We start from the raw sequence: 25,359 nt of genomic DNA on the forward strand, positions 1-25,359 counted from the left end.
GTGAATTTGAGGGTGTGTATAAGAATTTTTACTTAGATTCTGACCATTTTGCAAGTTTGTTTTTATCTGCACTGTCAAATGCCGTGGTTGTATTTGCTCCTAACCAATATCGTGATGGTTCCGAATGTCGAGGTGAAAGTAACCCTATCCTGCGTCTTCAGTAAATCAGTACGACAACTGCTGCCTCCATGTACCTGTGGAGAAGGATTGAAGTTGCAGACTGTGGTGAGCAATTGCGGGCACACACATAAAAATTTCGTGCTCATGATGACCGGTGGCTGAATGTATGTCACGTGGACGGTCAACTACAAGATTGACATCCACGACGACGGCATTATCGCGCGCACGAGCTGGAATACAGCTGACAACTACATCATCTGCTCCCTCCTTGACCGAAGTGACAAGTACTGAGACTTGATGCAGCGCCACTAGACGATCATGTCCTTCGCGGTTTCAGCACGCATATTTGCAATTAGGATCCGCATAGGAGACCAACTACTTCGTCGTATTGTGCAATTTGAAGATTTCTCATCCTCTTACTAGCATGATATCATGTTCGTACTCTCATATTCTCTATGTTGATGTAGCAAATATATTTATGATTTCAAACCACCTTAGGCTGTACACAACGCAGATTTACTCACCGCTGGAGATGGTTCATTCCCAGGAGCATCAGGAAAAGAATCAAACATGACGTGATCTTCTCCATTGTGATTCGTGTAGACGAAGAATAGCTTTTCTAGGCGTGCTGCCATCAAACAATTTTTTTCGTTTGGAGTGAATAAAGCCGTGAATAGACCACGAACGTTCACTTGCGGCAGATGACGTGGGGATGCAAAACAATTGCATCGCTAGTGGGCGCATGAGTTGGTATTTGGTTTGTCTCGTTGTTCACCAATTCAGCGGTGTGTATGAATGGTATCTCTGCTTCTTGTCCTCGCTCCAAGCCAATTTGTCGGTCACAAATTGCGTTATCTCAGCAGAAACCTTTTGATGTTCTTCCAGGTCCGCTGAAATCATTGTGGCGGCGTCAACAATTGCATCGTCAAGTTCATCATCTGAGAAACATTTCGTATCCAGTCGTTGATAAAATAGATAACCGATTTCATGGGAGGCGTATACTCCTCTCGCGACGGTATAAAATTGTGAATTTCACCTTGTAGAAATCGGAGCTGGTGCATGCTGTTGTCCAATTCGTCATGGTACACTTTGTTTCGCGATAACTGCCTGACCTGGTCGAAAACCGCAGAAACAAAATTACCATCACTCTCGAACTCTGCCAGGGATGCGTTGATAGGGTGAAGTAGCAACATCACAGCATTGAGCTTTGCCCATAAGTTTGCATCGCCCACCAAAGACCTTGTCTTGGTAAGCTTTTCGCGGGGTTTTTTCTGTTTGTAAATAGAATCCAGTGCACTCTTAATAGAACCGGTTGAATGACATGCTTATTCCGCTGGACACTCTTCATGCAAGATTCGGATGTATACCAACATGTCGGAACTGGCAAGCATAGTCTGCGGCGAGACTCAAAGCTCAACCCCTTCTGAATTTTATCGAAGTGGTTCAGGAGTATGTATCGACTGAGAATATACTTCGACAACCAGGTAGCACAATTGAGAACATCTTTCACAGGCTCCAACGCGAGTACATCCTCCATGATGAGATTTATCGTGTGGGCACCACACCCATTGCAGGTCAGATTCGGCCGCTTGTCGTTCAACACTTTCCATGCATTCTTCAAATTCTTTGCATTGTCCGTCACGACACCACAGACTACGCCGGGCCTCAATTTCGTCAATAACCTCCTCAATCCGATCGGCTATATATTCCCCTGTGTGTTTATTGTCACCAGTTCCAACAGAGGACCAAAACACTGGGCTCATCCGCGGAGAGGTGGTCACAAAGTTAACGATACTCTGCTTGTTTGGGTTGGCCCACCCATCGGAAACAACGGTCACGTACGGCTCATTCTTGATTGCATCGACAACATGATGCTTTTCTCGAGCGTAGGCGACGTCGAGGAGGGGCCCGCAAGCTTGTAACGAGAAGACAACTTGAAATCCGGCCGAAGGTGCTTAAAAAGGAGCTTCATTTTAGGATCCTCAATCACACGAAAGGAAATCTCTGTTGCGTAAAACTCCATCGCTAAGTCGAGCTCAAGCTCAGCTTGGCCGTACTCGTGCAAGCGCTGACTCTTGGGCGGGGTCTTGCGAGCTTTAGATGGCGAGCGTGGCGTCCCTAGCGATCGTCGCTTCTTCTTTCTCTTGGGTGTCGACGGGGGTGAGGAGAGAGCATACCTCTGCTTTATATCGGCGGAGAAGGAGCAAGAGCGTATGTGCACTTTTAAATGTTTGCCGACTTGAGCACTGCGAAAGATCTTGTTGCGATGTGGACAGGAGACGTCCGGATGCTTCTTTCCATCGCCCTTCGGTACCACCATCTTGAAAAGAATTCATATTGGAGACGTCGGCTTCCCTTTGGCGGCATATTGAAGGGTTCGAGTCCGGAGGAGGTGGAGTAGTGCTAACAGCGATTTTCTCTATTGGCTGAGGTCTTCGATGAAGTAGTCAGGTAGAACGCGAAGTGCCTCACATCATGTGCTACAGGATTTCTGCACAAATCCAACTTTGTGGACCTCGGACTAATTAGACCTAATTAGTCCTAATTAGTGATCACTAATTAGTTTTTGACTATTTAAGTCAATGTAGTCATTTACAATCGTACAGAGCGCATATGATGGAGCAGGATCAAAATCGCCAACGCTATCGAGCAAGATCTCCTCCACGGTCCCACATTCGAAAAGGTGGAAGTGGAGGGCCCATCTTGTCGAATGTAGTGGTGCTCAATCTGGGATCATCTTTACTGTCAAGGTTAGTTCGTTCTATAGTCGTTGCAGGCGCTTTTGAAATGATTTGGCTGCACACGGCCCCCCCCCACTACGTTCCCGGCGTGACCCTCGGCTAAGAGAATTGCACAGCGTCCAGCAGTCGGCTCGCGACCAAGTTCATGAAATGAAGTCTTCTGTGCATGTAACACAAACGACACCATTTTTGCGAGTCGCCTACGGAATGCTCTACGTCGCCGGGAGGAAACGTTGCTTCGAAAGTCAAGAACCAATAGCTCTCTGCACCATGTATTTTGAGCGACTATGGCACGACCGTGCCGAGGGGGTCCGCTTTCGCGAAGCCGATAGAGTCGAGGTCTGCTGCTGAATTGCTGTCACTCGCGACGCGCTAGGGTACTGTCCTGTTCCATGAGATAGCTCCAGGTTGCGGCGGCGGTAGCAGCCTTGGGAATCTAAGGTTAGGAATACGTCCGCTAGCTCGAGTGAATCGATGTGCAGCATCCTTGACGTCGATCTACATCGCGATTGCACGTGGTCCTGCAGTGTATGCTCCACTGGTTGCGCTAGGCCTGATGTAGCCATCTCAGGAAGTACAGGAATCAGGCAAAGTGGCTTCACTCGAGCTTCACGCACCGTCGTCCGTGTCATTTCAGCCAGCCATCGCGTTGCATTCAAGCGACTTATCCTTGCGTGGGCTGCGACACCTTGTTCCCGCGGTGAAAAGGTCGCTGCATCGAAGCTCTTGTCCTGCACGAACATTCCAAGGCGCTTCAACTCGTACTTAGTCGGGTATGTAAACCACACCAGTGTCGACGCGTGCGTGGAGGGCTCCGATCCAGCCGAAGGCAGTGTGCGAAAGGCCAGAGAAGAAACGCTTGGGCAGCTCCAAACTAAGACCGCACCGTTAGTCTGCTATCTCCGGCATCTCCTACACTCTATCAACTAACTATGAGTCCTGTCAAGGTGCGCCTGCTCTGATCTTACTTGTATCCTTCGTTGCCGTGCTGACGTCGCTGTTACGCGTTGTAGACGTGCGTTGTGCTGACCTCCTCGATGGTCTCGATCGCCGAGCAAAAGTACGAGATCGGCCACCTGAAGCAATTGCTGGATGGCAACAAGATCACGTATACGGAGGTGGACTGCAGCCTCGAGGAGAACCGCGACACACGCAACCGCTACTTTGAGGTCAGCGGCATCCGTGCCAACTACCCGCAGGTCTTTCTACAGGACCCAGAGGGCAAGGACATCCAGTACATTGGCTCTTTCAAGGAGATTCAGGTACGACAGCCGCAAGTGTGCAATGCCTCCATCACCCGGATGGCTCTGGACTCACCGTTGGTGTGTGGCTTCGTTGTAGGAACTCAACGAGATGAACGACGTGCCACCCGAGATCCTTAAGGCCAACAACATCCCGACGCTCAACACCGTTTTCGCGGGTACAGCTCTCCATCCTCTGCTTCATAGAGTGAATGCTGTTTTTCGCTCTTTTTTCTAATGATCGTGTTGTGCTGTTGCTTTGCATGCAGACGTCGCAAGACGAGCTTGACTCAAGTCCTCGACTGCAGAGTCGAACCCATGAGGATAGCAGCGAAGGATGGAGCGCCACATTGCACTGGCAGGCTGACTGGTTGTCTCTCTATACAAAGGAAAAAAAAATCTAACTCGACCGACTCTGCTTCTCTATAGAGCCAGCAAGCCGCTACACAAGTTTTTAATGCAAAAAGCAATCCGCACTTGCGCTGCATCGCGCCATCTACTACATGTATTACCATGAAGAAGAAGAAGAAGAAGCCAATAGATCAACTCACACCTACTTTTTTTCGTGTCACCTCGAGCCACTGCGCTGCATTGTTTAGCTAATGCGCACGTGTTAGTAATGTTGAGGAAATAAGCAAGCATGGACGACGCCGTGACGTGGAAGATGAAGCATACCGGGACGTAGTCTTCGCTCACCCTGAGTCAGAACTGACTGCAACGCATCATAAGTTTCTCATGGGTAATATTTGCTTTTATGATACACGATGCTCTACTGCTACTCAACAAGGAGAAGGACACTCTCCTTGAGCTACGAGCTACCTGCGTGGGTCTCTGCCCGTCTTGTGCGTCCGAAAATCGGTCTACTGTAGCTCGTCTCGAGCTCTTCTCCGCCTTGTGTGGCAATGTCTGAAAAAGTCTACACCGTCATCAGGCACCGCATCACATCGGCGGCTTTCTTGGGGTCCTGAGCGAACTGCTTCAGCGCCTCCTCACCAATGCGCGACAAGTTGAGCTGGCGAATCTCCTCCACGATCTTGCCCTCCTCGAATGTAATATGCGAGGACATTTGGAACGACAGCGGCTCGTTGCTGTCGCCAAAGTGCGGCGCCAGCTCGGCGAACGGAGTCGTTAGCGGTACGTTCTTGGCCGCCTCCTTCTTCACGCTAACTTCAACCTCCCAGTTCACCAGACACTTGTCCGTAGAGTTTGGCTTCCACTGCACCGTGTACTGCTTGATCTCGTACTTAGCAAAGACACTAGCATACGATTTCTTGCTGGCGACGATGTCCGTCATGCCGGCAACACGAGCACCGCTGGTGCCGTACAGGATCTCAGCATAGTCAGCCCAAATAGCACGAGCGCTGGTCTCAAATGCCGAGCCATCGGCCTCATTGTAAGCACGAATGTACGAGGACAAGGTGGTGTTCTGCTTCTTGCGGAGATCGTTCAGTTGCGTCTCACTCAAGGGTTCGTCCGTGAGTCCAGAGTCCTTACGAGCCATCTTGGCCTTCAACGCCCCGTTCTCCTTCTCCAACTCAGCAGTACGGTCCTCCAGGAAGTTCAGACGGTCTTGCTTACGCTTGCGGCACTTGCGTACACGCTCACGGTTCTTCATACGTCGACGCTCGTCCAGGTCTTCCTGGTCCGAAACACGGTCCGAGTTGGGCGTTACACTGAGACGTGGGTCCGCTGATTGCTGCAGTGCGGGGCGGTTCATGTAATCGTACATGGGCATGTTCATGTTGGGCATCCCCGGGTGCGGCATTTGCCCATGGTGCGGTGCGCCGTGGTTCATCTGCTGACTCTGGTGGTGGATCTGTTGCAGCTGCTGCATGTGTGTCTGTGGCGGGGCCTGTTCCTGCTTGAATTGCTCACTCATGGGCATCTTCGGTGGGCTGTTGTTCGAAAAGGCTCCAGGGAAACGCATGGGCACTTTGGCGCCCGAGACGTCCTTGGGAGTGAAGCCTGAGGGCGAAATCTTGTTGTTGCTGGCGTCGACAGCACTGCGCGGTGAGTAGCCGGCTCCTGGCCGGCTAATGAAGCCATTGGAGGTCTCAGAGGGTGGGGCATTGGGCGCTTGGCTCAGACCCGTGACGTTGATACGCGGCGTGAAGCCGGTTGTGAAGCGAGGAGTGAAGCCCGAGCGAGGAGTCAGACCCGTGCTGAAGACGCGAGGCGTAAGACCCGTCTTGAAGGTGCCAACAGGGCCGCAAAAGTCTCGCAGGTCTTCCATACCAAAAGTACGCGGGCTGAGACTGATCGGCTTGGGAAGTCCACCGATTTGTTGACCGACATCGCCGTTAAGGTAGCCCGTGGAGGTGGAGAGACCCATGCCGTGGCTTCCAGCCACGTTGGGCAGTCCGAGCTCCTCGCGCGCAGAGTGGAGGCCCATGGACATGGCCGTGCTGGAGCTGGTCGGGAGGTGCTGGGCGGGAGGAGCTGCTGCACTCGGTCTCTGCGTGTGCGAACTAATTTTTGATCCGTTGGCGGCGAGAACTAGCTGCCGCGCGGGTAAGTCTAAGAAGTAGTGTTTAAACTCTGCCGCTGCGTGTCAAGCTCGGGGATCTTTCGTAACGACAGTGCGAGAGCGCGTTAGCTGCTCGGGCCTGGCGAGTGTCGTGCGTGTGGGTTGGTGTCTGCGTGTTCGGGACGCAGCACGTTACACGTAGCGGGCAAAAGAGATTATGTAATGATGGGGAGGCTGTGCTCTGCGCTGGGCTCTGCTGGTTTCGCTCTCCGGCTCGGCTGGTTGGTCCGTCGTTGTGAAGTTGCGGCCAGAAGAGAGAATCGAGTCGTGGTGGTGGGTTCCTTTGCCTAGTTTAAAACAACGGGAGAGCGCTGCCTTATCGAATTCCACATGATAAGCCTGTCGCAGTGCTTTTGTTAGGGAGAGAGTTTCAGTACAATCGATGCGGCTGTTTCTGGGCATCTGGGTTAAAGAGCCGGACCACGACTTGAGCGGCAACTTGGCTCCGAATGCCTTCGAAAATGGCGAGCGTCGAGCTGGCCCGAGGTGATAGCTCGCCGGTGCATCAATGCAACTCGCCACAAGCGGAGAGAGCAGTAACAATAGTGTAGTTGAGGATGGAAGCGCAAAGGTGGCTGTTAGGCAAGCGATCACCACAGCGCTGAGAGCTTTGACTTCCACCACGTCAGCACGGCAGATGTCCACGACGCAGTATCTTTTGGAGCTGGCGTGCCACTGCTGGGCACCGATTGTCCAACCGTGGAGACTGCTCGGGCTCTGCTGCGGGCAAGGCTGGTGCCGGTTGTTGGCGACAACTTGTTGCTCTTTTCTCCATGAAGTTCTTGGACGCCAGCAGGGGAAGACGATAGTGGTTCGCGTTGACCCGCTGGCTGTGCCACGCCGGCAGCTGGTAGGCGGGTGAAATATTAGTGCAACTTGGCGATCTCCAGGGTCGATGGCGCTGCGCTTTCGAGCCACGCGGCGGAGGTGAATGAACTTCATCGTGAAGGCACGCAAAAGGCTGGCAATCATTTTGTCATCGCGCTCGATCTCTGCTTTGTTGAAAAAGCATCGAAAAATCCACCCTCGCAACATGCATCAGTCAAACATGTTGCCCCCGCTCAAAGCTTCGTCGTCTCTTGTAGCGCAGCGAGACTGCCGTGGTACAATGCTGCTGCGAGCCATCACGGTGTCAGCGTGACGGAAATGCAGGCAAGACCAGCAGGATGTAGGACATTACGATAAAAATCCGATTTCATTCGGAGCTGCATTCGAGGTCTCTCGTCCTGCAACGTCATGTCGCCTCTCGGCTAAAAGCTCACCAAGAATTTATTAATGGTAAAAAGTGACTTTAAAAGGGCTATGTATTGATACATGTACCCCATCAATCCTCTGAACGTTTTGTTGTCGTTGGAGAATATGCATGGATGACATCTCAAACGTTTCTGACAGAAACTGTTAGCTCCGAAAAAGAGACCGGAGGTAACACCTCGTGCTAACGAGTAGCTACAGTAACCATGTCTGCAACACGTGAGTAAATTCAACCTCAAAGGCAGCCGTACTGCATGGCATGCGCCAACAATTTCTTTGGTGTTCACATTGGGCGGACCGCTAGTCGATCCGTCGGACAAGTCGCAGATCCATTACTCGCGTACTAGCTCACCACGAAACAGCGCGTAAGTAATACATGTTCACCGCCAACGCATGGTTGAGGGTAGCCACTGTAAAATGTTTGAGATGTTTGAGCACAGGCGCCAGCAGAGGTTGTCAACGTCTGCATTATTATTTCGCATTTCGCAGGTTTCGGAAGGCGTGTTCACAATAGGGAGAGCGTTTTAGGTGGAGCTGTATTTGGCGTACTCAATGGGAAGTTCGGTTAAGAAGAACACTGTCACTGTCTAAGAGGACAGTGCAATCGCGTATGGCATGTATCAGTCCGTGAATGTAAGGCAAATGGTGAGGCTGTCCTCGCAGCGAATGGCTTCTACAAATTGCGTCCAGCAAACTATACGTCAAGCCAACAATGAGGGCTTCACTTCACCCTCATTCATGAAGTCCATGCGTGCTCAGTTGAACCTGGAAGATACCATACGGCACAGCGCATGGCGAATTTGTACGGTGCGCGTTCAGCTGGGCCGGCAAACATGTTGTCTTCTGACTCGCTCCTGAGTTGTGGCACTCTGGTGGCATGTCCCCAGGTCATCTGGCCAAAGGCTACACGTATCCATTGGGCATGTGGCGCCTACTCGAAATGAAATAGGGGTGAGTGAGATCTACTGCACTGGGCCTGTCGCCCGATATTTCTCCAAAAGAGCGATTTATTAATACTTGCTGTAACCTCGTATGGGCGGTGTAAGCTAGCAGCAAGTTCCTCACGCGCTACTTTGTCACGTGGAGCATCTTCTTGCAGTCACTGCAGCCATACACGGCAGCCTACGCTAGAAAAGTTGTTGGTGTTGCATGTGGTTGAGCAACTTTCACAGTTACAAAACCATTTCATGTATGCACACATTACAGTACCGAAATGTACGTTTGATTTCTTCAATTTGTGTGTCAACACATTATTATGTTGCAGGTGTGATGCATTCACGCACCACAGGAATGTTTGACGAGCTCATTTTCGCCGTTCAAAACGCTGCAAGTTGTACAGTAGCTCTAACACCATGGTATTCGGATCAATGCGCCACGCAGCCCAGCATCTCCGCCAGTCCGCCAGAAGTGCGGCTACTCGCCGCGCCTCTGTCTCTGCTTCCACCTCCTTTGCATGCGCTCCACGTGGCGTCGTGCAGCAAACCCGTGTCAATGCTGCACCGTTCGCTGCTCAGCCGCAGCACGTGAAAGCGGACCCGACGGGTATTGTGGCCGGCATTGCCGTCGTAGGTGCTTTGATTGGCGTGGGCAAGATGTGGTGGGACGCGTCGTCGTCTAGCACAACGGATCCACTCGCCTTCCAAGATATTCCGCAGGCAGAGATCGCTCTTTTCTTTACGGAACTTACGGCTGCTGTCAAGGACCTCTTCGTACGCGTGCTGCAGCTTCTCTTCCATGATATTGATAGAGTGTTGACATTTATTTGTAACTATATATTGGTAGAAACAATTACCGGAGATTGAGAACGCCGTCCGCAAGTACCTGAAGGACAACAACCACGAACTGAGCGACGCCGAGTTCAAGCAGGCTATTCTGTCGCAGCTGTATCAGATGATGGAAGGTATTGAGCAACAAATCGTTGCCAAGCGCCAGTGGAGCCGCCAGAGTCTCGAGTTTGCGCTTGAGAAGTACGGGCAGGACCCGGAGATCCTCAAGCTCCAGGAAGACCTGAACACCATCATGCGATCGTAAGTTGACTACCATTCTGGCTGCGGTTTTGAGGCGTCGATAGCAACTGGAAGCCTATATGATACTAACATATAGTGTACAGTGTGTTCCCTGCTCCGGTGCCCGTGGAGGTTCCAGAGGATCTCACTGCCGACAAGACGCTGGCGATTTTGAAGGAAATGGTGGCTGGTATGGAGAAGGCCATGGCGGACATGCTTGCCCATGCCCGAGCGGAGGGCATCACCGACGTTCAAAAGGCTATGGAGGAGTTCCAGTACCTATACATGGAGCACGTGGAGCAGATGACCCAGGCCCAGATGAAGACCCACGGTATCTCGCAGGAGGTAAGCATGCTTAGTCACTTCGAACTATACGATGGATATCTGACGAACTGTGTGATTCATTGCTCGACTTCAGATTCTTTCGGCGGCTCTGCAGAAATACCACGGCGAAAGCGAGCAGTTCCGGCAGCAGGTGGAGCAGATCTACGCTCAGCAGGCAAAGGCGTAAGTTTAGAGTCACTTTTGAGCATTATATGAACGGTTCTAACATTAACGTTTTGCATGTATTATCTACAGCTTCCAGAAGATGGGTCTGCCTGTGGAAACCCAATAGAGAGGAGGTTAGATGTCCAACCTCTTGAGTGCTGTAGAATTTTGCCTTGAGCATTGTAGAAGCACCGGGTGAAGACGTAAACGATGCATGTAGCTGTAACATGATCAATAGATCTATCGCAGCACTTTTGCAATTTTGCCAATGAACTCTCATTGCAGTCGTCACCAGTGCATTCCAACACCTGTAGCTAACTCCAATATAACTGCCACACCTGTGAAACAGAACACTAACTGCAACATAAGCCAAAGAGTAGTCCAATTAGAAGAAGCAGCAAGAGTTGTCGATCTTGTTGAATTCGCTTAGGTCACCCCGCGCGTTGAAACGCGGGGATCATCGTCCACCACAATAATGCCAGAATCTCAGCAATCTCCACGAGGGAACAAAGCCAGAAAGCGTCACCCAGCAGCAACTTACTTGCCGCCAAGGATGCCGACCGTGCGGCCACGACGGCCGGTGGTCTTGGTGTGCTGACCGCGCACCTTGAGGCCCCACCAGTGACGCAGACCACGGTGAGCGTAGATCTTCTTGAGACGCTCGTAGTCCTCGCGCCACTTGCCCTGCAGGTTGTTGGCCACGACCTGCGAGTGCTTGCCCGTCTTGAAGTCCTTCTGTCTGTTAAGGAACCACACCGGGATCTTGAACTGCAGGGGGTTCTGGATAATGGCCACGACGCGCTCAATCTCGTCGTTGGTCAGCTCACCGGCACGCTTGGTGATGTCCACCTCAGCCTTCTTGCAGACCATGATGGAGAAACGGCGGCCCACACCCTGGATGGCGGTCAGAGCGACCCACACCTTACGGCGACCATCAATGTTGGTGTTAAGAATACGCAGAATGTGCTGGAAGTCCGGCCCGATGACAAGCGACTGAGTGACAGCAATAACAAACATTAGCAACCTGGATCTGTTATGTTGCAGAGCTGTAGTCTCGGTGCTTCCAAATGAGTACAGCAAGGGAGAAGCATGCGTCACGTTGACCTCGCGACCGTGTCACTAGATATCCGATAAGCTCCTGTTACTGCGTTGCTGGCTGATGGTTCCCTGCGTTTGCATGCTTGCTTTCACGCCTCCCTTGCTGTACTCATTGGTCGCCTCCCTAATATAGGCACGGGGAAAGCCACTCACCATGGTTAACGAATGCTTTTGCTTCTGGCAGTGGGAACAAAGTGGAAGGCGCTGGGTGTGGCTGGTTGGCTCAAAAACCCAGCTCACTTGAGTTCACTATGCCCTTGCAAATGACTGGCAGTCGGGACTCGGCGCTGCGCACAGCCAGTAAAAACGCTCGATCACTTTATGGCCAATCAACAAGCGTGAACTCTCCCATTTATAATCCTTTCAAACGGCATACTAAACTTAATAAATCGTTTCCATTCTATTATGCAGGAAATTACGCATGACAGTATAGCGGTATCGTATCTATTCGAACATAAGGTTGACCATGGCCCTCTATTTGAAGCATCACTAAGATCCCCCCTTCGCTATTTTAGCCCAAAGATTTCCGAGTAGGTCCAGAAGAATGAGCGACTTCCGCCGTACGCAGAACACCTTCGGGGACGCCTTCCCTACCGCCGATCAGCTGCACGGTGGCTTCAACTTCGACAACTGTCGCCGCAATGAGCTTCTGCTTAGCCAGTCGGGCGGTAAGCAGAAGCTCAAGGCCACCAAGACGGGCACTACTATCGTCGGCGTCGTCTACAAGGCAAGGCTGCAGCAAACGGGGATTATTACGACTGTATCATATCATTCCTCATGGTTACTTATCGTTGTAATAAATGCAGGACGGCGTGGTGCTGGGAGCAGACACGCGCTCGACCGGTGGCTCCATCGTCATGGACAAGAACTGCGAGAAGATCCACTACATCGCGCCTAACATCTACTGCTGCGGTGCCGGCACGGCCGCAGACACCGAGAACACCACAGCTCTCATTTCGTCGCAGTTGGAGCTGCACCGCCTGGTACGCTGGACTAGTTGAAGTGAATATATGTTGGACTCTAACAGTTTGTTTGTTGATTGCAGAACACGGACACGCAGTCGCGTGTGGTTACGGCCATGACGCTGCTGAAGCGGATGCTGTTCCAATACCAGGGCTACGTATCGGCTGCGCTTGTGTTGGGCGGCGTCGACGTTACCGGCCCGCACCTTTACACCATTTACCCCCACGGAAGGTGAGCTCACTAGATCCCAGAGCATGGTGTTGCTGAAAATCCGCTGATCTGATCTTTTCTTGTAATATATGACAGCACGGATAAGTTGCCTTTTGTGACGATGGGATCGGGTAGTCTGGCCGCTATGTCGGTGTTCGAGCACGGCTACAAGGACGACATGACGGTATGAAGTCGGGTATTTGTTATGGTGAAACGCACAAGGTCTGACGCCGTATACTTCTGTTTTTCAGGAGGACGAGGCAAAGAAACTGGTGCAGGAGGCCATTCTGGCCGGTATTTTCAACGATCTGGGCTCGGGCAGCAACGTGGATGTGACGACAATCAAGAAGGTCAACGGCAAGGTGGAAGTGGTCAAGGAGTTTAACTGTATCAAGCCCAACGAGGTGTCGGAGCTGCGCTCGCAGATCAACCGGGACATCGTCACGCACATCCCGCGCGGAGCTACTCGTACGTTTAAGCTACTTACTACTGTGAAAGACTCGCGAGCTTTGTAACTCATTTTTGTGTTATGTTCAGATGTCCTGAGCTCCAAAACAGAGCTTTTCCCTGCCAACATTGTCGTCGAGGAAGCCACGCCCATGGAACTGTAGACGCAGATCGCTGCTTACCTGGCATTCTGACGTGATACTAGACCGAAATGGCTAAAATTGCGAAAGAGATTGCACCTTTGAACGATTATTTGCTTTGGTAACGTCATCCATTTTTGCAGATCAAATCTCCAAACTAATGCCTTTTTTAACGCTAGTCCTCGTGCACCGGCATGATCATATCCGCTGTCAACTGCAGCTTCTCTACAATATCTGTGGGGATAGCAAACGTCGGGTGAATCTGTCGAATACCTTGATACTCTGGGTGATTCTCCTTTTCACGGTCAAAGTATCCAAGCATGCACAGTCCAGCGATACCGAAGAACGTGTGGAACACGTCGGCCACATTTCCAGGACGGTCAGCAATCCCTCCATCTTCGGGGTCCTGACACGCGAGAATGAACTGAATGAGCTTCTCCTTGCTGATCCAGTCGAGCTTGCCGATCATGATAAGCGACGAAATGTTCCACCAACTGTAGCATACGTCAGCCTGCTTCTCGGGTCTTCCATTCAGTCCTCCAGAGTCGCATTGGCGTTCACACAGCCACCAGCCCAGCAGTTCGTCATCCACATACTGCTCCAAAGCGAAACCCAGCGACAACGCTCCCACAGCCGTAAAAATGTGGCCGCCGTGCGACTCACAGCCGGGAATGTTACCGAAGCCGCCATCAAAGTTACGGCATGTATCAATGTACGCCGTAGCGCTCTCCACGTCTATGAGCTCCAATTTGTCCAGGATCTTGAGTGCTGATAGCGCACAGTACGTGAACTTAGTGTCGATCTCCTTCCACTCGTCACCGGCGAAGGAGCCGTCGGGTTGTTGTAGCGACGCCACGTACTTGGCGCACTCGTCGCGCTTTATCCGGTCCAGAGCGCCCAGCATGGCCAGAATCAGCAACGCGTGCAATGTGTAGAGCAGGTGGCGGTCGTGGCCCACATTGCCGGAGAATCCTCCGTCCGGGTGCTCACACTTCATCACCCACTCCACGATCTCGGCCGGATCCATCTCTTCCTCGCGGTTTAGCAGCGCCATGGCCCCCACGCCCCAGTACAGGCCGCTCACACGCATGTGCTCCGTCATGCAGGACTCAAAGTCCTCCTTCTTGTTCTTGAGCCCCACAAGGTAATTGACATGCAGCGCCAGGTCGAAGGCCGGCGGCTGCGACTTACTCTCGTCGTCGGTGCTCATGATGGATGCTGTCGGAAAAACTGTGATCCACAACAAACTCTGAGATCTGATAGAATCACATAAATAGATACCTGTACAATATTCGTGTGGGCCACATTGTGGAATCACTTCAACTTGACTGCAAGAATGGATGATCCTGGTACTCGATTGGTATTGTATTTGTGTTTACAAATGCTATCTTCCCTTGGGCTGTTTTCTATCTCTTACGACCGCTAGATTTGGACGGTGGGGCGAGCGACATCATGTCGTATCGATCGTCTACCATGCTGTGTAAAAGCACATATCGCTCACGTCCTACGCCGCGCGAGTTCGAATTCGGAGTGAGCGATAGCACCTCCTCCATGGTATACTTGAGTTGTTTCCGGTACCTTGGGTTATTAGCACATACAGTGTCGATGCCGTTGCGTCCCTCTTCCATCAGTGCTGATGACATCTCGCGTACCAACGCAAACGGCAGATCAACACTCAGCACTTTCATGGCTTCCTCCCCTCGCGATGAAAAGCTGGACGAGATCCACTTGGACACGCGACGCTGAACCTTCTGCGTATCAAGCTGATAGTTGCGGTAATTTCTGTCCCTTGATTGGTACTTCGCGTCGACCACCCTTACATCAAAGATTGGTTGCAACGTATTGCCATTCGACGAGGAATTGCCGCCACCACCGCTGTTGCTGTTGTTCATATTGTCAGCAAAATGATTGTTTCCACGACCACCAGTTGTAGTATCGCCATGCGAGTGTTTGCCAAAGTTTGCCAGCAACTCGCTGATGCATTCCGATAACGACGCCACATTCGTTACCACGTCAGCTTCAGAATGGCTTTTCACCGCTCGAATCTTCACTTGCTGTTTATCTCGTATCATATGCTTCTGAACGATCACCATCCAATGTACATTTTGCTGTGCGCAATAGTCTTCCAAGTCTTCCAGATGCAGCGGTTCTGGGTGAAGATAGTCTGCGCCGATGCCCTGTCCCCATAAGAGCATGGCAATCTGCATTCGGAACAGTATCGTATCGGACGCCTTACCAGCTGAGCAGATCAGGACCTTGCGGCCACCAGTCAATACTTCTGAGGCTGGTGATTTCATCTCCAACAACGCAGAATTCATGGAATCAGCGAGTAACGAAACAATCTTATCGATGGCAAAACGCACCCCCATAGCAGCGACTGCAGAGGCTTTCGCGTACGCCGTCGTGAGCTGGAAACGTGAAACCAGTGCGTCGTAGCGTCCACCCTCGGCGATGATGATCTGGTTATCCGTCGCTGCCACTAACAGCGATGCAACTTTACCAGCATTATTGCCACCATTAGTGGACTCTTCAAGCAGAATAGCCTGGAAGATGAAACCTGACGAATACCTCTCTGGACGCGGACTCAGCCCCAAGTCTAATCGTTTGCACACCGGACCGGACAGCTGGAGGAACTGCATACCCTGCAGCAACAAACGCAACGACGTGATGCCCTCATTCACGTCCTTCACAACACGTCGCAGCTGGATATCCCGCTTTTGAATTTGCTTTCGGTCTGCAGATGAAGAGCCAGTCTCACCATCTGTGTCTGTGGTCGAGTCACGAGTTGTAAGAGCTCGATTCTTGGCAAACAGTTTCTGTATTTCCAACTCGATCATATCCAGCGACGTCAGACAGTCTTCAGGTAACAGGAAAAATGGCTTTAGTGCCTCAATAGCGCTTGGTGGTGCACCGTAATGCTTCAGTCGCTTGGCTACGAACTTCCAACGACTCGGTTTCAAGCTAGGTGCTTGCGTGGCGGGCGGACCAGCGTGTACGTAGAACGAAACCTCGTTTGAAAGCAGACGCAGTACCTCGCGACGTGCACTACTGGGAACCCGACATAGATCGAGAATACCGCGCGTCATTCGGGCGTCATTGAAGCGTAGATAGTAGGATCCTAGATGACTTGGTAACGCTCTGATCACTCCAGACACGACTTCTAGACCTTCCAGCTCCAGGAATCGGAAAGAACCTCCATCGTCCCAAATAATGTCGAAATCCGACTCGTTAAACTCACGCGGATGACCGCCACCAACACTCTTCCGGTAGACTCGGTCGAATTGGAAACATTTGAGCCTTGAAACGTTGTGTCGTGCAACAAACCGCGCAAGTCTCTCAGTCAGATCAAATGGCAGCGACACCGACACGCCATTACCATCCAGCATCATTGATGCGTTCGGTGGAGCATTAAGAGTGATACCGTTAAAGGTCTGCTCCGACAGTCGTGGCATTAGCAACGGCGTCGACATTTCAACCGCTCCATGACGCTCGAACACTTTCTATAACAAGATATTACGTAGTTTTGATTAGACTCAACACATAACATGCAACGCAACGCTACGAACCTGTAGCACATTCCTGACGTAAGTTTTCGTGCGCAGTTGGACCTCGTAGCTGCGCATTTTGACGGACTCCAGGTGGTCGTAGGTGTAATCGACGTGGTTGAGAGGCTCTTGTGAGACCAGGGCATCAATAAGCTGTCCGAAGAACTTGCCCTGCGGGTTTGCGAGTGTATCCAGAGCTTCACGAAGATAGGACCCCTCAACCTCTATCTTGGCAGGCAAGAGAGGGCTCGCCAACAACTCTTTTGCATTTGGTCGCTTGGATGGGTCACGTTCGCAAAGCCACAGAATTATTTTCTTAACATCATCCGAGACGCTGAAAGCTTCTGGAAGTTCATGTCTTTCTCTCAGTCCAGTAAGTGCTTGTGCACGCTCCATCAACGTTGTGAACGGCGGCGACCACATCTCGAAGAACAAGATACCAAGTGAGAACAAGTCTGCCTTCTGATTGTATCGCTGGCCTTCTCGTTCCTGCTCAGGTGCTCGATAGAACGCTGTGCCGACTCCAGCAGTGATATTCCCGTCGCCCACATCCGCTGACATTGTCGTCATGAGGTTACTGTTCTGTACACTTGACCGCCCGACAACTCGCGTACTCTCCAAGTTCTCCAGCTTCAAACGTCCATACAGCTCAGCAGCTGAAGACCCCGTCGACTCGGACAGAATAGTGCCAGTCGCAGTTTCTCCGGGTGGGGTAGAGTCGTCGTTGCTGTCATCTTCCAAGACCTTGGGAGGGCGAACAGCTAGACCAAAATCGCCTAACTTGACGGTTCCTTCGGAGTCAAGGAAGATATTGGGCGGTTTGATATCGCGGTGGATGATACCCTGTCGATGAATATACACGAGAGCCTCCAGGATTTGGCGGAACATCGTCCAGATCTTGTCGGGATCTTTCCACAGTGCTCCCTTGTCAATCACCTCTCTGAGAGCATTCCCTTCGCAATATTCCATCTGGATGTACAATTTCTCGAACTTCCGCTTCTTCTCGGGTACAGGATTTCTATGTGGCAATACCTTTTGATGATATCCACCGTCTTCATCGTCGCTGGAGTCATCCATCTCTTCCATTGGAGCTTCTTCCAGTGCCTCCCACTCGAATCCATCCTCTGGATAGTTTTCGGACGCTAAATGATGCGAAGAGAAATGGAATGAGTGGCTATTGCTGCGGAGACTACGGGTATCATGGCGAGATGTCGACCACAGTCCTGTACTGCTACCCATCGTGCCTAACCAGTCGTCTTCGTCTTCGTCTGTAGAGGTCATGGGCCCCAATCCATCGGACGAAAGACTCACATCCCCGTATATATCTTCTTTCCCACTTACGACGGCGTCACTTAGCTCAATCTCTTCATCACTTAAGTCACTGTCCTCTTCTTCGTCGTCACTGGACATTCCGCTTTCGCCCTCAATCCACGCCTGGAAGTACCTCACGATGTGTCGATGCTGCATTCGTGAAATAGTCTTCACCTCACGCAAGATCTTCTTCTTCATCGTCTTATCATCCGGATCCAGTTTCACTTTCTTAACAGCATAGAGCTGTCGGTCCAGGCGATTCTGCACCTTCACCACTTCACCTCCTCCTCCACGTCCCAAAAGTCCAAGCTCCTTAAAGTCTCCGTGATATCTCGAGTGGTATCGTTCCGCAGCTGCTGCAGCATCCAAATCCGACGTATCTGAGTCCGAGTCCGACGAACGTAACGAGCTGGCATCATCTCTCTTCGAGCTCGCCTCGGTCTGCTGTTCATAAATACTCGACAGACTCTCCACGTCGTCTCGACTCTCTCCGTCGCTTCCGTAATCCTCTCCATCAATACTTGATCGGTGTCGTCTCCGCCTCCGTCTCGTCTTCTTTATGCTTTCTCTCTTCTTCCTTTCGGCGTCAATCAGCGCCAGAATCTCCTCATTCTTGGCTTTGGCTTGCTCCTCCTGTTGTTGCAGCAGCGCGTCCTCCGCCAGTTTTTCTTTGGTTTCTCTGTCCTGTTGACGCGTCATCATCTGGTCGAAGAACGATGACTGGTCTTTAAGATGGTCCTGGATGAAATCTGTGGCGAACACCACGAGGTCATAAACCGCGGCATCTCCGACCTTTTCGAGCGCGAGTTTCTCCATTCCGCGCTGTAGTTTTTGTGTCTCCGTGTCTGACAGTCCGTGCTTGGCTTCCACTGTAATGTTGGGCGGTTGTTTGAGAGGATAGGCTCTTGTGAAGTCGAAATGCAGCAGCACTTCGGCGGTCGTTGCTGAACCTGGGGTGGCCTCACATAGCAGTCGAATGGCAAAAATATACGAGTACAACGGCGTGGAACTCTGCGTCACCAGATCACAGTCATATATGGCTTGCAGCACCTCCAACTCCTGGGCCTGAAGCTCGCGCGCCTCGGCTAAAGTGGCGGCATCATAGGTGGCAGGGGCGTCTTGGGTCGCGGCGTGGGCGTCTACAGGAAGAAAATGGACAGAATTTGAGCGGAAATTTACGTCATTAAACGTGGGAGGTGTATGCACAGTGGTGTACCTCTCTTCTTCCCCCTCTTCCGGACCATGGACCGAACCCGAACAGCGCGAAGACGAAGGACGCAATGGGGCAGGAAGGCCCAGATGAAGAGCGATAAACTGTACTCATTCGGGAGTATACAATCGTACTTAAGGTGGTATTTGAGTGCATTGCATGTTGTGAGTACAGATCGATGGAGGAGGCAATCACGCGGATCAACGAGCTCCGACCCAGGTATGTGTTCCTGACAGCGAAAAGCGGCGCTGGAAAGACGTACTTCTCAAATCGCTTGAAAGGGTATACAGTGGTGGAGTTGGATGAAGTGGTGAAGAGCACCGGGGAAGCTTTTGGGCTTGACGAGGCGGCAGCGATCAAGATGTACAAGAATGCTTTACCTGCCCCTGTCATGGACGCATTTGTGATAAATATTCACTCCATCTTCCGACAGCACCCTAAGGCTCGTATTGTGATCGAAGGAGCGATTGCAGAAGCAGCACTGGTTAAGAGGATCTTCTCGGGTTCATACGCTGCGTTCATGTTTGTGTATTTATACCCGGTCGACGTGAATGCGTACGCGTTGCGGATGATGAAGCGCTTCAAGTACGAGAAAGAGAACGATATTCGCAGCCTGTCAATTTGGCCAAAGGTGACGTCACAGCTTGAAGAGGCTGCGTACGAGTCGGACGAACTGATGCTGTTTATGCTACGAATGGCTCGGGAATCGATGACTAAGTCAGCGCTCCGCTACGAGTACTTTGAGAAAAACGGTCTAGTCATGGTTCGGGTAGACGTATAAGCTGTGGTTCATGCCATACCACTTACAATGCTTGTCAGTTTGACAACACAGACGTCGCATTAGCGCTTAAAAATCGAGTTCGGTGGCGTTGCTAGCAATAATTTTCACAGCCGAAGCAAGATTGTTGAGCGGCACGCAGGGTTTCGTCATGAACTGATTGCAAACACAGCATTTTCGCGATCAGCAGCTAGCCGCTCGCTTGTTTATGATGAAAATTGAAAAGTGCTGGGAGGTCGAAAACTGTGTAATAAAGACCGTCACTCACGTTTGTGTGAGCCCGTGCCTTCATGCGTGCCGCCACCGTTTACGAAATGGCTCGACCCCTGCGAGCAAATCCCAGCGTGATTAGCTGACGTACCAGCTCTGCAACTGCGACTTTGAGCTCACTTCAGAATTTGCTGCCTCTTGCACACCAAGCAGAACTCTCCATCCTCCACCAGTGTCAACAGTACAATGACCGCTAAGATCCGTGTCGGTCTCGTAGGCTTCGGAACGGGCTCCAGCGTCTTTCACGCGCCGCTGCTCATGAGCTCGGGCCAATTCGAGCTCACGCATGTGCTGGAGCGTTCGACTAGCAAGAGCCAAGTGCTTTCACCTGCGCCTAAAATTGTGCGCTCCATGGACGAACTGCTTGCCACGGACATTCAGCTCGTGGTCATCTCCACACCCACGACCGTGCACTTCGAGCAGGCCAAGCAGGCGATGGAAGCCAAGCGCCACGTGATCGTGGACAAGCCGCTGTGCGTCACGGCGCAGCAAGCCAAAGACTTGAGCGCCATTGCTAAGGCCAACGGCGTTCTGTTCTCCGTCTTCCACAATCGCCGCTTCGACAGCGACTTCCTCACGCTGCGAGGCTTGATCGAGGACGGCACCCTTGGAGAAGTGCAGAAATTTGAGGCCCACTACGACCGCTACCGTCCCAACATGAAGGGCTACTGGAAGGAGAAGGCCGGCCTCTGTGGAGGTGTGCTTTACGATCTGGGTGCTCACGTGACGGACCAGGCGCTGCAGCTCTTCGGTGAACCCGATTCGGTCGTGTCCGATGTGCAGATCCAGCGTGAAGGAGCCGAGAATGACGACTACTTCCGCCTTGAGTTTAAATACGACAAGTTCCCGGAACGGGAGGTGATACTGAGCGCTGGAATGCTAGTAAAGAACCCTGGTCCGAAGTATACCGTTGTGGGTACCAAGGGAACGTTCGTCAAGTACGGCGAGGACGGACAGGAGGATGCTCTGCGTGCTGGCAAGCGTCCTGGTGACGAAGGCTGGGGTCAAGAGCCCGAGAACACCTATGGCAAGTTCACGGACGCTACTACGGGGGAGACTCGCGTCATTCCCAGCAAACTCGGATCGTACGAAGTGTACTACAAGAACATTGCAGCGGCTATCCGTGGCGAGGAGAAGCTGCTGGTGAACCCGGAAGAGGTGATTCCGCAGATTCGCATCATTGAAGAAGCCAAGAAGACCGAGCGTGTGAACCGCATTACTATGTAAGTACGATAGAACGCTTACATTGTTGTGTTAGTCGATCTGGGGATGGTAGTTCTTGGAGAAGCGCTTATCAGCTAGTTCGATCTGTTATCGCAAGCGGAGAAAGATGAGAATGATGAAGAAAAATGTGGATAAGAGTTTGAAAAGTACCTCGTCGAATGTGCATTGCAAAAGCTCTCTTAACCGCATGTTCTCAGCTTGCAGTGCTGCGTTTGCATTCAAAGCCTCTTCCAGTGCACGAGCAGCCCCACACGAGCAAGTTGAGACGTCATCTCCGAGCTGGTTGCCGCTCAAGCCCTCGGAATCATGGTGATGTGATACTGGCCTGCAGATACAAACGTGGCAGGTTGAGAAGAAAGCGGCTAATTAACCCCATTGAAAAGCTTACGAAAGGGACTCTTCTTGGTCGTTGTAGCTTCGAGAATCACTCTCAGACTGGAACGTGCTTCGATCTGATAGTTTTGGGACACCAAACCTCCTGTTGATGTCTAAAACGTGGTGCTCGAGCTCTTCAAGTGATATCATTTTGATAATGTTGTCCCCGCCGTCACATACTACCAATTCCGAGGTCTCCTTCCTCGATGTGTTATACCATGAAATGCAAACAATTCCAAGAGGATGGCAGCATTGATAGAGCTCTCGTACAGATCGAGGTGCTTGAGGTATGCATCCCACTTCAATTGTGCGTACCCAGGCGAAAGCCAGACCATTACCATAGCCGCGCCCAACTTGACGGATGCAGGCGTTTCCTCTGTCAGACACGAAGAATGTGTCGGTGTTCGCTCCCCAACACAAACTAATCGGCTGGTCAAGCAACGCAACCTCGCAGTTCCCATCAGCATGTCCTGGTCGGTCCTGCCCACATATCGTGTTGACTTTCCAATGAGAACTACCGTCGGAAGATGGAAGGAGTCCTCGAATGCGATTGTTCATAGTGTCGGCCACTAGAAGTTCCCCATGGGGGCCTGAAATAACAGCAGACGGACTTCGAAAGAGAGAACGGACCCCATCTCGATACCCAGAGACTCGTTTGGATTCGAATCGCTGAGTGCCACCTCCTTTCGTCGTTTCCAAGCCTGCGTGTGCTCCTGCAATAGTCTTGACTACTAGCTTTCCGCTGACAGCCCGTCGAATCTGTCGGATACAGTGATTGCCTGTGTCTGCTACGATGATCGTGCCGTCAGGATACTCACAAATACCTGCTGGGGAGTTGAAACTAGCCTCGAGTGCAGGTCCATCGCGCCATCCTTTCTTGCCGTTGCCAGCAAGGGCAAACATCTCCACCTCGTCAGTGATACTATCCATGTCTGTAAGTGCACTTCTACTGGGCAACGCAGCGAGTTTGATCTTATGATGTCCTGTATCGCACACAAAGAGATGTCGATCATCTGAAGACGCAGCGATCCCCTTTGGAGTGAGCAGCCCTGAACTCTCGACAGACTTCACGTAACAGCTTCGCACACCTCGCTGAGTTTCCGAGATGACAAAGCGCACAGCATTATTCTACAGCAAAGTCAAAAGTTAGAATAATAAAGTACTCTCCTACAATGGACACCCGGTCGTTGTGATCAAACGTACGTGAGTATCAGTGAACGCCAAAGTTCCGTCATGTAGTGCACAGATCCCAAACGGTCGATTGAGCTCTGCTTCGTGAACGTCTCCATCTAAATGCCCTCGCCTACCACACCCAATCCAATATGCTCCACCCACATCATTGCCACGGTCACTGTGGCTCCGTCGAGCCATTTTACTAGATCATGCGAATGAATTGGTGGTACCACATCACCAACGGACGTGGGAAGTTTTCCGTCGGTTCCAGCTCAGTCGCGAAACTACCCAGCAGAGAAGAGCAGCCAGCACGCAGTGGTAGTGGGAAAATCTCCATGGAGCGCTCTTTGTCGTGTTCCGGTGCGCGGCTTTGCTCGTCGCTCGTCGTGGATAACCAGGATGCGTCGACCTTCTTCGCTTCGAAGAGCGCGTCGTCATCACCTGAAGATCGCGGTCGGGACATCCTACTGGAACTATTGAAGCAGATCATGGAGTTTCTCGAGCGCAAGGAGATGATGAGCACTCGCGTTGTAGCGTCCAAGGAGTGGAGGAAGAGTAGAAGTCGACGACGCTCTGAGAACAGCAATAACCTGTTCGAAGTGGTGATTCAGGTCTGCGAGCAGCGCATGAGACGTCTCAAACGATCGGTAGGGCGACAGTTAGCAAGAGAAACAGAAAGGGAACTAATGATGGTGGCTTAACTTGTGTATATGGGGTAGATTTCGGGGGATTTTGGAGGACGAGAAGAAGAAGAGTGGAGTGCTCAATCTCCACGAATGTTGGTAGCTGAAGCTATCGTTCAGGAACTATTGGTGAGTTTAATGGAGCTGCGAATGAAGGAGAAGGAGACAATGGTGATGGATGAAGTGGAGAGTGTGGAGATCATGCGTCAACTGCACGTGCATCTACAGAAGGACGAGGAGTTGGTACGTGGGTTGATAATATTTTTGTTATCTGGCTACTTTCTTGCTAACTGTTTGGGTTGACAGGTACGCAGTAAAGTTTGTATCGGAGCTGGAGATGAACAGCAGTTGGAAGAACTTCAGTTAATGCTAAGGACGGATTTCTTAGAAGAAGTGGCGGGTGCTGAGAGTCCACAGAAGAAGCAACAGGCAGACTCAGCAGCGAATAATGAGGCTTCATTACAGTTCGCATGGGAAACAATTGATGATCAGAAGAAGGAGATCATCCGACTACGAGCGGAAAATGAAAGACTCAAGCACTTGGACAGCCGCTCCGATGCCAATTCAGCGTCATTTTTCGAGGACGAACCTGCCAAAGTGATCAATTTACTCCGTTCAAAGCTGTCCTCTCACCACGAAAAGAATTTGGACATCCTCCACGATCACATTCAGAGACTGGAGAGGGCGTTACAGAGCGCAACTGTATCATCACGAAAGGCTCGACGAGGCTGGGATGGCTCCAAGTCGACGTTTGAGTCCACTCAAAGCAGTGACAAAAACGATTACTCGTCGTCTTTGCTGTCTCGCAGTGCTGTAGGCACAGATTTTTCACGGATGCAGATACCCAGGAAGAAATGCGAAGAATGCCGTAAGAACTCAGCATCGCTGCTTGCTCTTCGATCCGAAGTGAAGCAGCTACGTGCGCACGCGGAAAGTGACGAAGAATCGCTGCTTCAAGCTGAAAAAGACCGGGGTCATCTACAGCGAGAGAACTCTGCACTCTCGTCTGCGTTACTATCAGCGAAGCAGAAGCAGGAAGAACTGCGTCAAATGATTCTAGATCTGACTCAGGAAAAGCACCGGCTCCAGAATTTAGGCGACTCAGAGCAACGCACTGCTGAACGCAGTATTCGCGTGTTGAAAGAACAACTTGGCGCTTTAGAAGAGCAGAAAGCTCATCTGAAACGAAAATTTGACGAGCTAGTCAGTAAGTATGACGCTGAAATGAACGAGAAACGAACGATCTCAAAGAAGCACACAGAGCTGGAGGGCAAACACGCTAAACTGTCCCAATCTAGCATTGAACTGGAAGAACAAGTGGCGAGTTTGCATGAGACTGCTAGAAGATGCGAGACAATGGTTGAAGATCGAGATGTAGCTCTAAAAGACTTACAAGCTCAACTGCATGTGATGGAGCAGGATGGAACTTCACTAATGACCGAGTTGCAGGAAAAGGATACTGTAATTGCTGATCTAAGAGTACAGTTATCTGAATTACAGCGCGGTTACGACGATCTTGAGGTGGAGAAGCGCAGATCAGCGGGTGAAATCGAGAGG

At 51.4% G+C, this 25,359-nt stretch overlaps 14 protein-coding genes across 21 annotated transcripts; 7 read left to right on the forward strand and 7 right to left on the reverse strand.

Moving 5' to 3' along the window:
* Positions 1 to 512: 512 nt before the first annotated feature.
* PPTG_16149 (hypothetical protein) lies at positions 513 to 2,616 on the reverse strand. Its single transcript, XM_008913495.1, has one exon. The coding sequence runs from the start codon at positions 2,438 to 2,440 to the stop codon at positions 1,955 to 1,957; it is 486 nt and encodes a 161-aa protein (XP_008911743.1). The 5' UTR covers positions 2,441 to 2,616; the 3' UTR covers positions 513 to 1,954.
* A 983-nt stretch (positions 2,617 to 3,599) lies between these two features.
* PPTG_16150 (hypothetical protein) lies at positions 3,600 to 4,867 on the forward strand. Of its 5 annotated transcripts, XM_008913500.1 has the most exons (5): positions 3,621 to 3,808; positions 3,875 to 4,123; positions 4,203 to 4,281; positions 4,372 to 4,460; positions 4,532 to 4,867. In XM_008913500.1, exons 1-4 carry the CDS (start codon positions 3,794 to 3,796, stop codon positions 4,389 to 4,391), a joined length of 363 nt encoding a protein of 120 aa, XP_008911748.1. In that variant the 5' UTR covers positions 3,621 to 3,793; the 3' UTR covers positions 4,392 to 4,460; positions 4,532 to 4,867. The 5 variants fall into 5 exon arrangements, with proteins under 5 accessions (XP_008911747.1, XP_008911744.1, XP_008911748.1 ...); XM_008913499.1 differs by having other exon boundaries at positions 3,600 to 3,808; positions 4,372 to 4,867; XM_008913498.1 differs by having other exon boundaries at positions 3,875 to 4,281.
* Positions 4,787 to 7,256, reverse strand: PPTG_16151 (hypothetical protein). The gene has a single exon (XM_008913501.1). It carries the CDS (start codon positions 6,498 to 6,500, stop codon positions 5,019 to 5,021), a length of 1,482 nt encoding a protein of 493 aa, XP_008911749.1. The 5' UTR covers positions 6,501 to 7,256; the 3' UTR covers positions 4,787 to 5,018.
* On the forward strand, positions 6,966 to 7,964 carry PPTG_23841 (hypothetical protein). The gene has a single exon (XM_008913502.1). It carries the CDS (start codon positions 7,138 to 7,140, stop codon positions 7,489 to 7,491), a length of 354 nt encoding a protein of 117 aa, XP_008911750.1. The 5' UTR covers positions 6,966 to 7,137; the 3' UTR covers positions 7,492 to 7,964.
* Positions 7,965 to 8,612: 648 nt separating this feature from the next.
* PPTG_23842 (hypothetical protein) lies at positions 8,613 to 8,759 on the reverse strand (the record flags this gene model as incomplete). Its single annotated transcript, XM_008913503.1, has 1 exon — positions 8,613 to 8,759. The coding sequence occupies one exon, from the start codon at positions 8,757 to 8,759 to the stop codon at positions 8,613 to 8,615; it is 147 nt and encodes a 48-aa protein (XP_008911751.1).
* A 385-nt stretch (positions 8,760 to 9,144) lies between these two features.
* Positions 9,145 to 10,724, forward strand: PPTG_16152. 2 transcript variants are annotated; one of them, XM_008913504.1, is made up of 5 exons: positions 9,145 to 9,589; positions 9,663 to 9,907; positions 9,991 to 10,231; positions 10,305 to 10,393; positions 10,466 to 10,724. In XM_008913504.1, exons 1-5 carry the CDS (start codon positions 9,233 to 9,235, stop codon positions 10,500 to 10,502), a joined length of 969 nt encoding a protein of 322 aa, XP_008911752.1. In that variant the 5' UTR covers positions 9,145 to 9,232; the 3' UTR covers positions 10,503 to 10,724. The 2 variants fall into 2 exon arrangements, with proteins under 2 accessions (XP_008911752.1, XP_008911753.1); XM_008913505.1 differs by lacking the exon at positions 10,466 to 10,724 and having other exon boundaries at positions 10,305 to 10,465.
* On the reverse strand, positions 10,571 to 11,784 carry PPTG_16153 (40S ribosomal protein S18). Its single transcript, XM_008913506.1, has 2 exons — positions 11,627 to 11,784; positions 10,571 to 11,368 (listed from the first exon to the last, which is right to left on the reverse strand). The coding sequence occupies exons 1-2, from the start codon at positions 11,627 to 11,629 to the stop codon at positions 10,913 to 10,915; spliced, it is 459 nt and encodes a 152-aa protein (XP_008911754.1). The 5' UTR covers positions 11,630 to 11,784; the 3' UTR covers positions 10,571 to 10,912.
* Positions 11,785 to 11,938: 154 nt separating this feature from the next.
* PPTG_16154 (hypothetical protein) lies at positions 11,939 to 13,459 on the forward strand. Its single transcript, XM_008913507.1, has 6 exons — positions 11,939 to 12,200; positions 12,280 to 12,456; positions 12,519 to 12,667; positions 12,743 to 12,830; positions 12,898 to 13,114; positions 13,184 to 13,459. Exons 1-6 carry the CDS (start codon positions 12,018 to 12,020, stop codon positions 13,255 to 13,257), a joined length of 888 nt encoding a protein of 295 aa, XP_008911755.1. The 5' UTR covers positions 11,939 to 12,017; the 3' UTR covers positions 13,258 to 13,459.
* On the reverse strand, positions 13,268 to 14,475 carry PPTG_16155 (hypothetical protein). Its single transcript, XM_008913508.1, has one exon. It carries the CDS (start codon positions 14,441 to 14,443, stop codon positions 13,409 to 13,411), a length of 1,035 nt encoding a protein of 344 aa, XP_008911756.1. The 5' UTR covers positions 14,444 to 14,475; the 3' UTR covers positions 13,268 to 13,408.
* A 99-nt stretch (positions 14,476 to 14,574) lies between these two features.
* On the reverse strand, positions 14,575 to 20,137 carry PPTG_16156. Of its 2 annotated transcripts, XM_008913509.1 has the most exons (4): positions 20,107 to 20,137; positions 19,306 to 20,037; positions 16,800 to 19,228; positions 14,575 to 16,733 (listed from the first exon to the last, which is right to left on the reverse strand). In XM_008913509.1, exons 2-4 carry the CDS (start codon positions 19,331 to 19,333, stop codon positions 14,640 to 14,642), a joined length of 4,551 nt encoding a protein of 1,516 aa, XP_008911757.1. In that variant the 5' UTR covers positions 19,334 to 20,037; positions 20,107 to 20,137; the 3' UTR covers positions 14,575 to 14,639. The 2 variants fall into 2 exon arrangements, with proteins under 2 accessions (XP_008911757.1, XP_008911758.1); XM_008913510.1 differs by having other exon boundaries at positions 16,800 to 20,037.
* Positions 19,478 to 20,080, forward strand: PPTG_16157 (hypothetical protein; the record flags this gene model as incomplete). The annotated part of the gene is made up of 1 exon (XM_008913511.1): positions 19,478 to 20,080. The coding sequence occupies one exon, from the start codon at positions 19,478 to 19,480 to the stop codon at positions 20,078 to 20,080; it is 603 nt and encodes a 200-aa protein (XP_008911759.1).
* A 396-nt stretch (positions 20,138 to 20,533) lies between the features above and the next one.
* Positions 20,534 to 21,574, forward strand: PPTG_16158 (hypothetical protein; the record flags this gene model as incomplete). Its single annotated transcript, XM_008913512.1, has 1 exon — positions 20,534 to 21,574. One exon carries the CDS (start codon positions 20,534 to 20,536, stop codon positions 21,572 to 21,574), a length of 1,041 nt encoding a protein of 346 aa, XP_008911760.1.
* PPTG_16159 lies at positions 21,552 to 23,317 on the reverse strand (the record flags this gene model as incomplete). 2 transcript variants are annotated; one of them, XM_008913513.1, is made up of 4 exons in its annotated part: positions 21,552 to 21,655; positions 21,722 to 21,896; positions 21,960 to 23,074; positions 23,150 to 23,317. In XM_008913513.1, the coding sequence occupies 4 exons, from the start codon at positions 23,315 to 23,317 to the stop codon at positions 21,602 to 21,604; spliced, it is 1,512 nt and encodes a 503-aa protein (XP_008911761.1). In that variant the 3' UTR covers positions 21,552 to 21,601. The 2 variants fall into 2 exon arrangements, with proteins under 2 accessions (XP_008911761.1, XP_008911762.1); XM_008913514.1 differs by having other exon boundaries at positions 21,722 to 23,074.
* Positions 23,318 to 23,339: 22 nt separating this feature from the next.
* Positions 23,340 to 25,180, forward strand: PPTG_16160 (hypothetical protein; the record flags this gene model as incomplete). Its single annotated transcript, XM_008913515.1, has 4 exons — positions 23,340 to 23,766; positions 23,839 to 24,045; positions 24,109 to 25,009; positions 25,101 to 25,180. Exons 1-4 carry the CDS (start codon positions 23,455 to 23,457, stop codon positions 25,178 to 25,180), a joined length of 1,500 nt encoding a protein of 499 aa, XP_008911763.1. The 5' UTR covers positions 23,340 to 23,454.
* Positions 25,181 to 25,359: the final 179 nt, after the last annotated feature.

This window comes from Phytophthora parasitica (assembly GCF_000247585.1).
Source record: "Phytophthora parasitica INRA-310 unplaced genomic scaffold supercont2.53, whole genome shotgun sequence".
In the NCBI taxonomy this organism is placed as follows: domain Eukaryota; phylum Oomycota; class Peronosporomycetes; order Peronosporales; family Peronosporaceae; genus Phytophthora; species Phytophthora nicotianae.

Excerpts from the sequence above, each read along its gene's own strand:
- PPTG_16149 (XM_008913495.1), bottom strand. The coding sequence starts at position 2,440 with ATGGTGGTACCGAAGGGCGATGGAAAGAAGCATCCGGACGTCTCCTGT.
- PPTG_16150 (XM_008913496.1), top strand. Across the intron at positions 4,124-4,202 it reads GCTCTTTCAAGGAGATTCAG|GAACTCAACGAGATGAACGA; the intron begins GTACGACAGCCG and ends GCTTCGTTGTAG.
- PPTG_16151 (XM_008913501.1), bottom strand. The coding sequence starts at position 6,500 with ATGTCCATGGGCCTCCACTCTGCGCGCGAGGAGCTCGGACTGCCCAAC.
- PPTG_23841 (XM_008913502.1), top strand. The coding sequence starts at position 7,138 with ATGCAACTCGCCACAAGCGGAGAGAGCAGTAACAATAGTGTAGTTGAG.
- PPTG_16152 (XM_008913504.1), top strand. The coding sequence starts at position 9,233 with ATGGTATTCGGATCAATGCGCCACGCAGCCCAGCATCTCCGCCAGTCC. Across the intron at positions 9,908-9,990 it reads CTGAACACCATCATGCGATC|TGTGTTCCCTGCTCCGGTGC; the intron begins GTAAGTTGACTA and ends TATAGTGTACAG. Across the intron at positions 10,394-10,465 it reads TACGCTCAGCAGGCAAAGGC|CTTCCAGAAGATGGGTCTGC; the intron begins GTAAGTTTAGAG and ends TATTATCTACAG.
- PPTG_16154 (XM_008913507.1), top strand. The coding sequence starts at position 12,018 with ATGAGCGACTTCCGCCGTACGCAGAACACCTTCGGGGACGCCTTCCCT. Across the intron at positions 12,668-12,742 it reads ACCATTTACCCCCACGGAAG|CACGGATAAGTTGCCTTTTG; the intron begins GTGAGCTCACTA and ends AATATATGACAG. Across the intron at positions 13,115-13,183 it reads CATCCCGCGCGGAGCTACTC|ATGTCCTGAGCTCCAAAACA; the intron begins GTACGTTTAAGC and ends TGTTATGTTCAG.
- PPTG_16155 (XM_008913508.1), bottom strand. The coding sequence starts at position 14,443 with ATGAGCACCGACGACGAGAGTAAGTCGCAGCCGCCGGCCTTCGACCTG.
- PPTG_16156 (XM_008913509.1), bottom strand. The coding sequence starts at position 19,333 with ATGGTCCGGAAGAGGGGGAAGAAGAGAG. Across the intron at positions 19,229-19,305 it reads GAAGAGGGGGAAGAAGAGAG|ACGCCCACGCCGCGACCCAA; the intron begins GTACACCACTGT and ends TTCTTCCTGTAG. Across the intron at positions 16,734-16,799 it reads ACGTCAGGAATGTGCTACAG|AAAGTGTTCGAGCGTCATGG; the intron begins GTTCGTAGCGTT and ends ATCTTGTTATAG.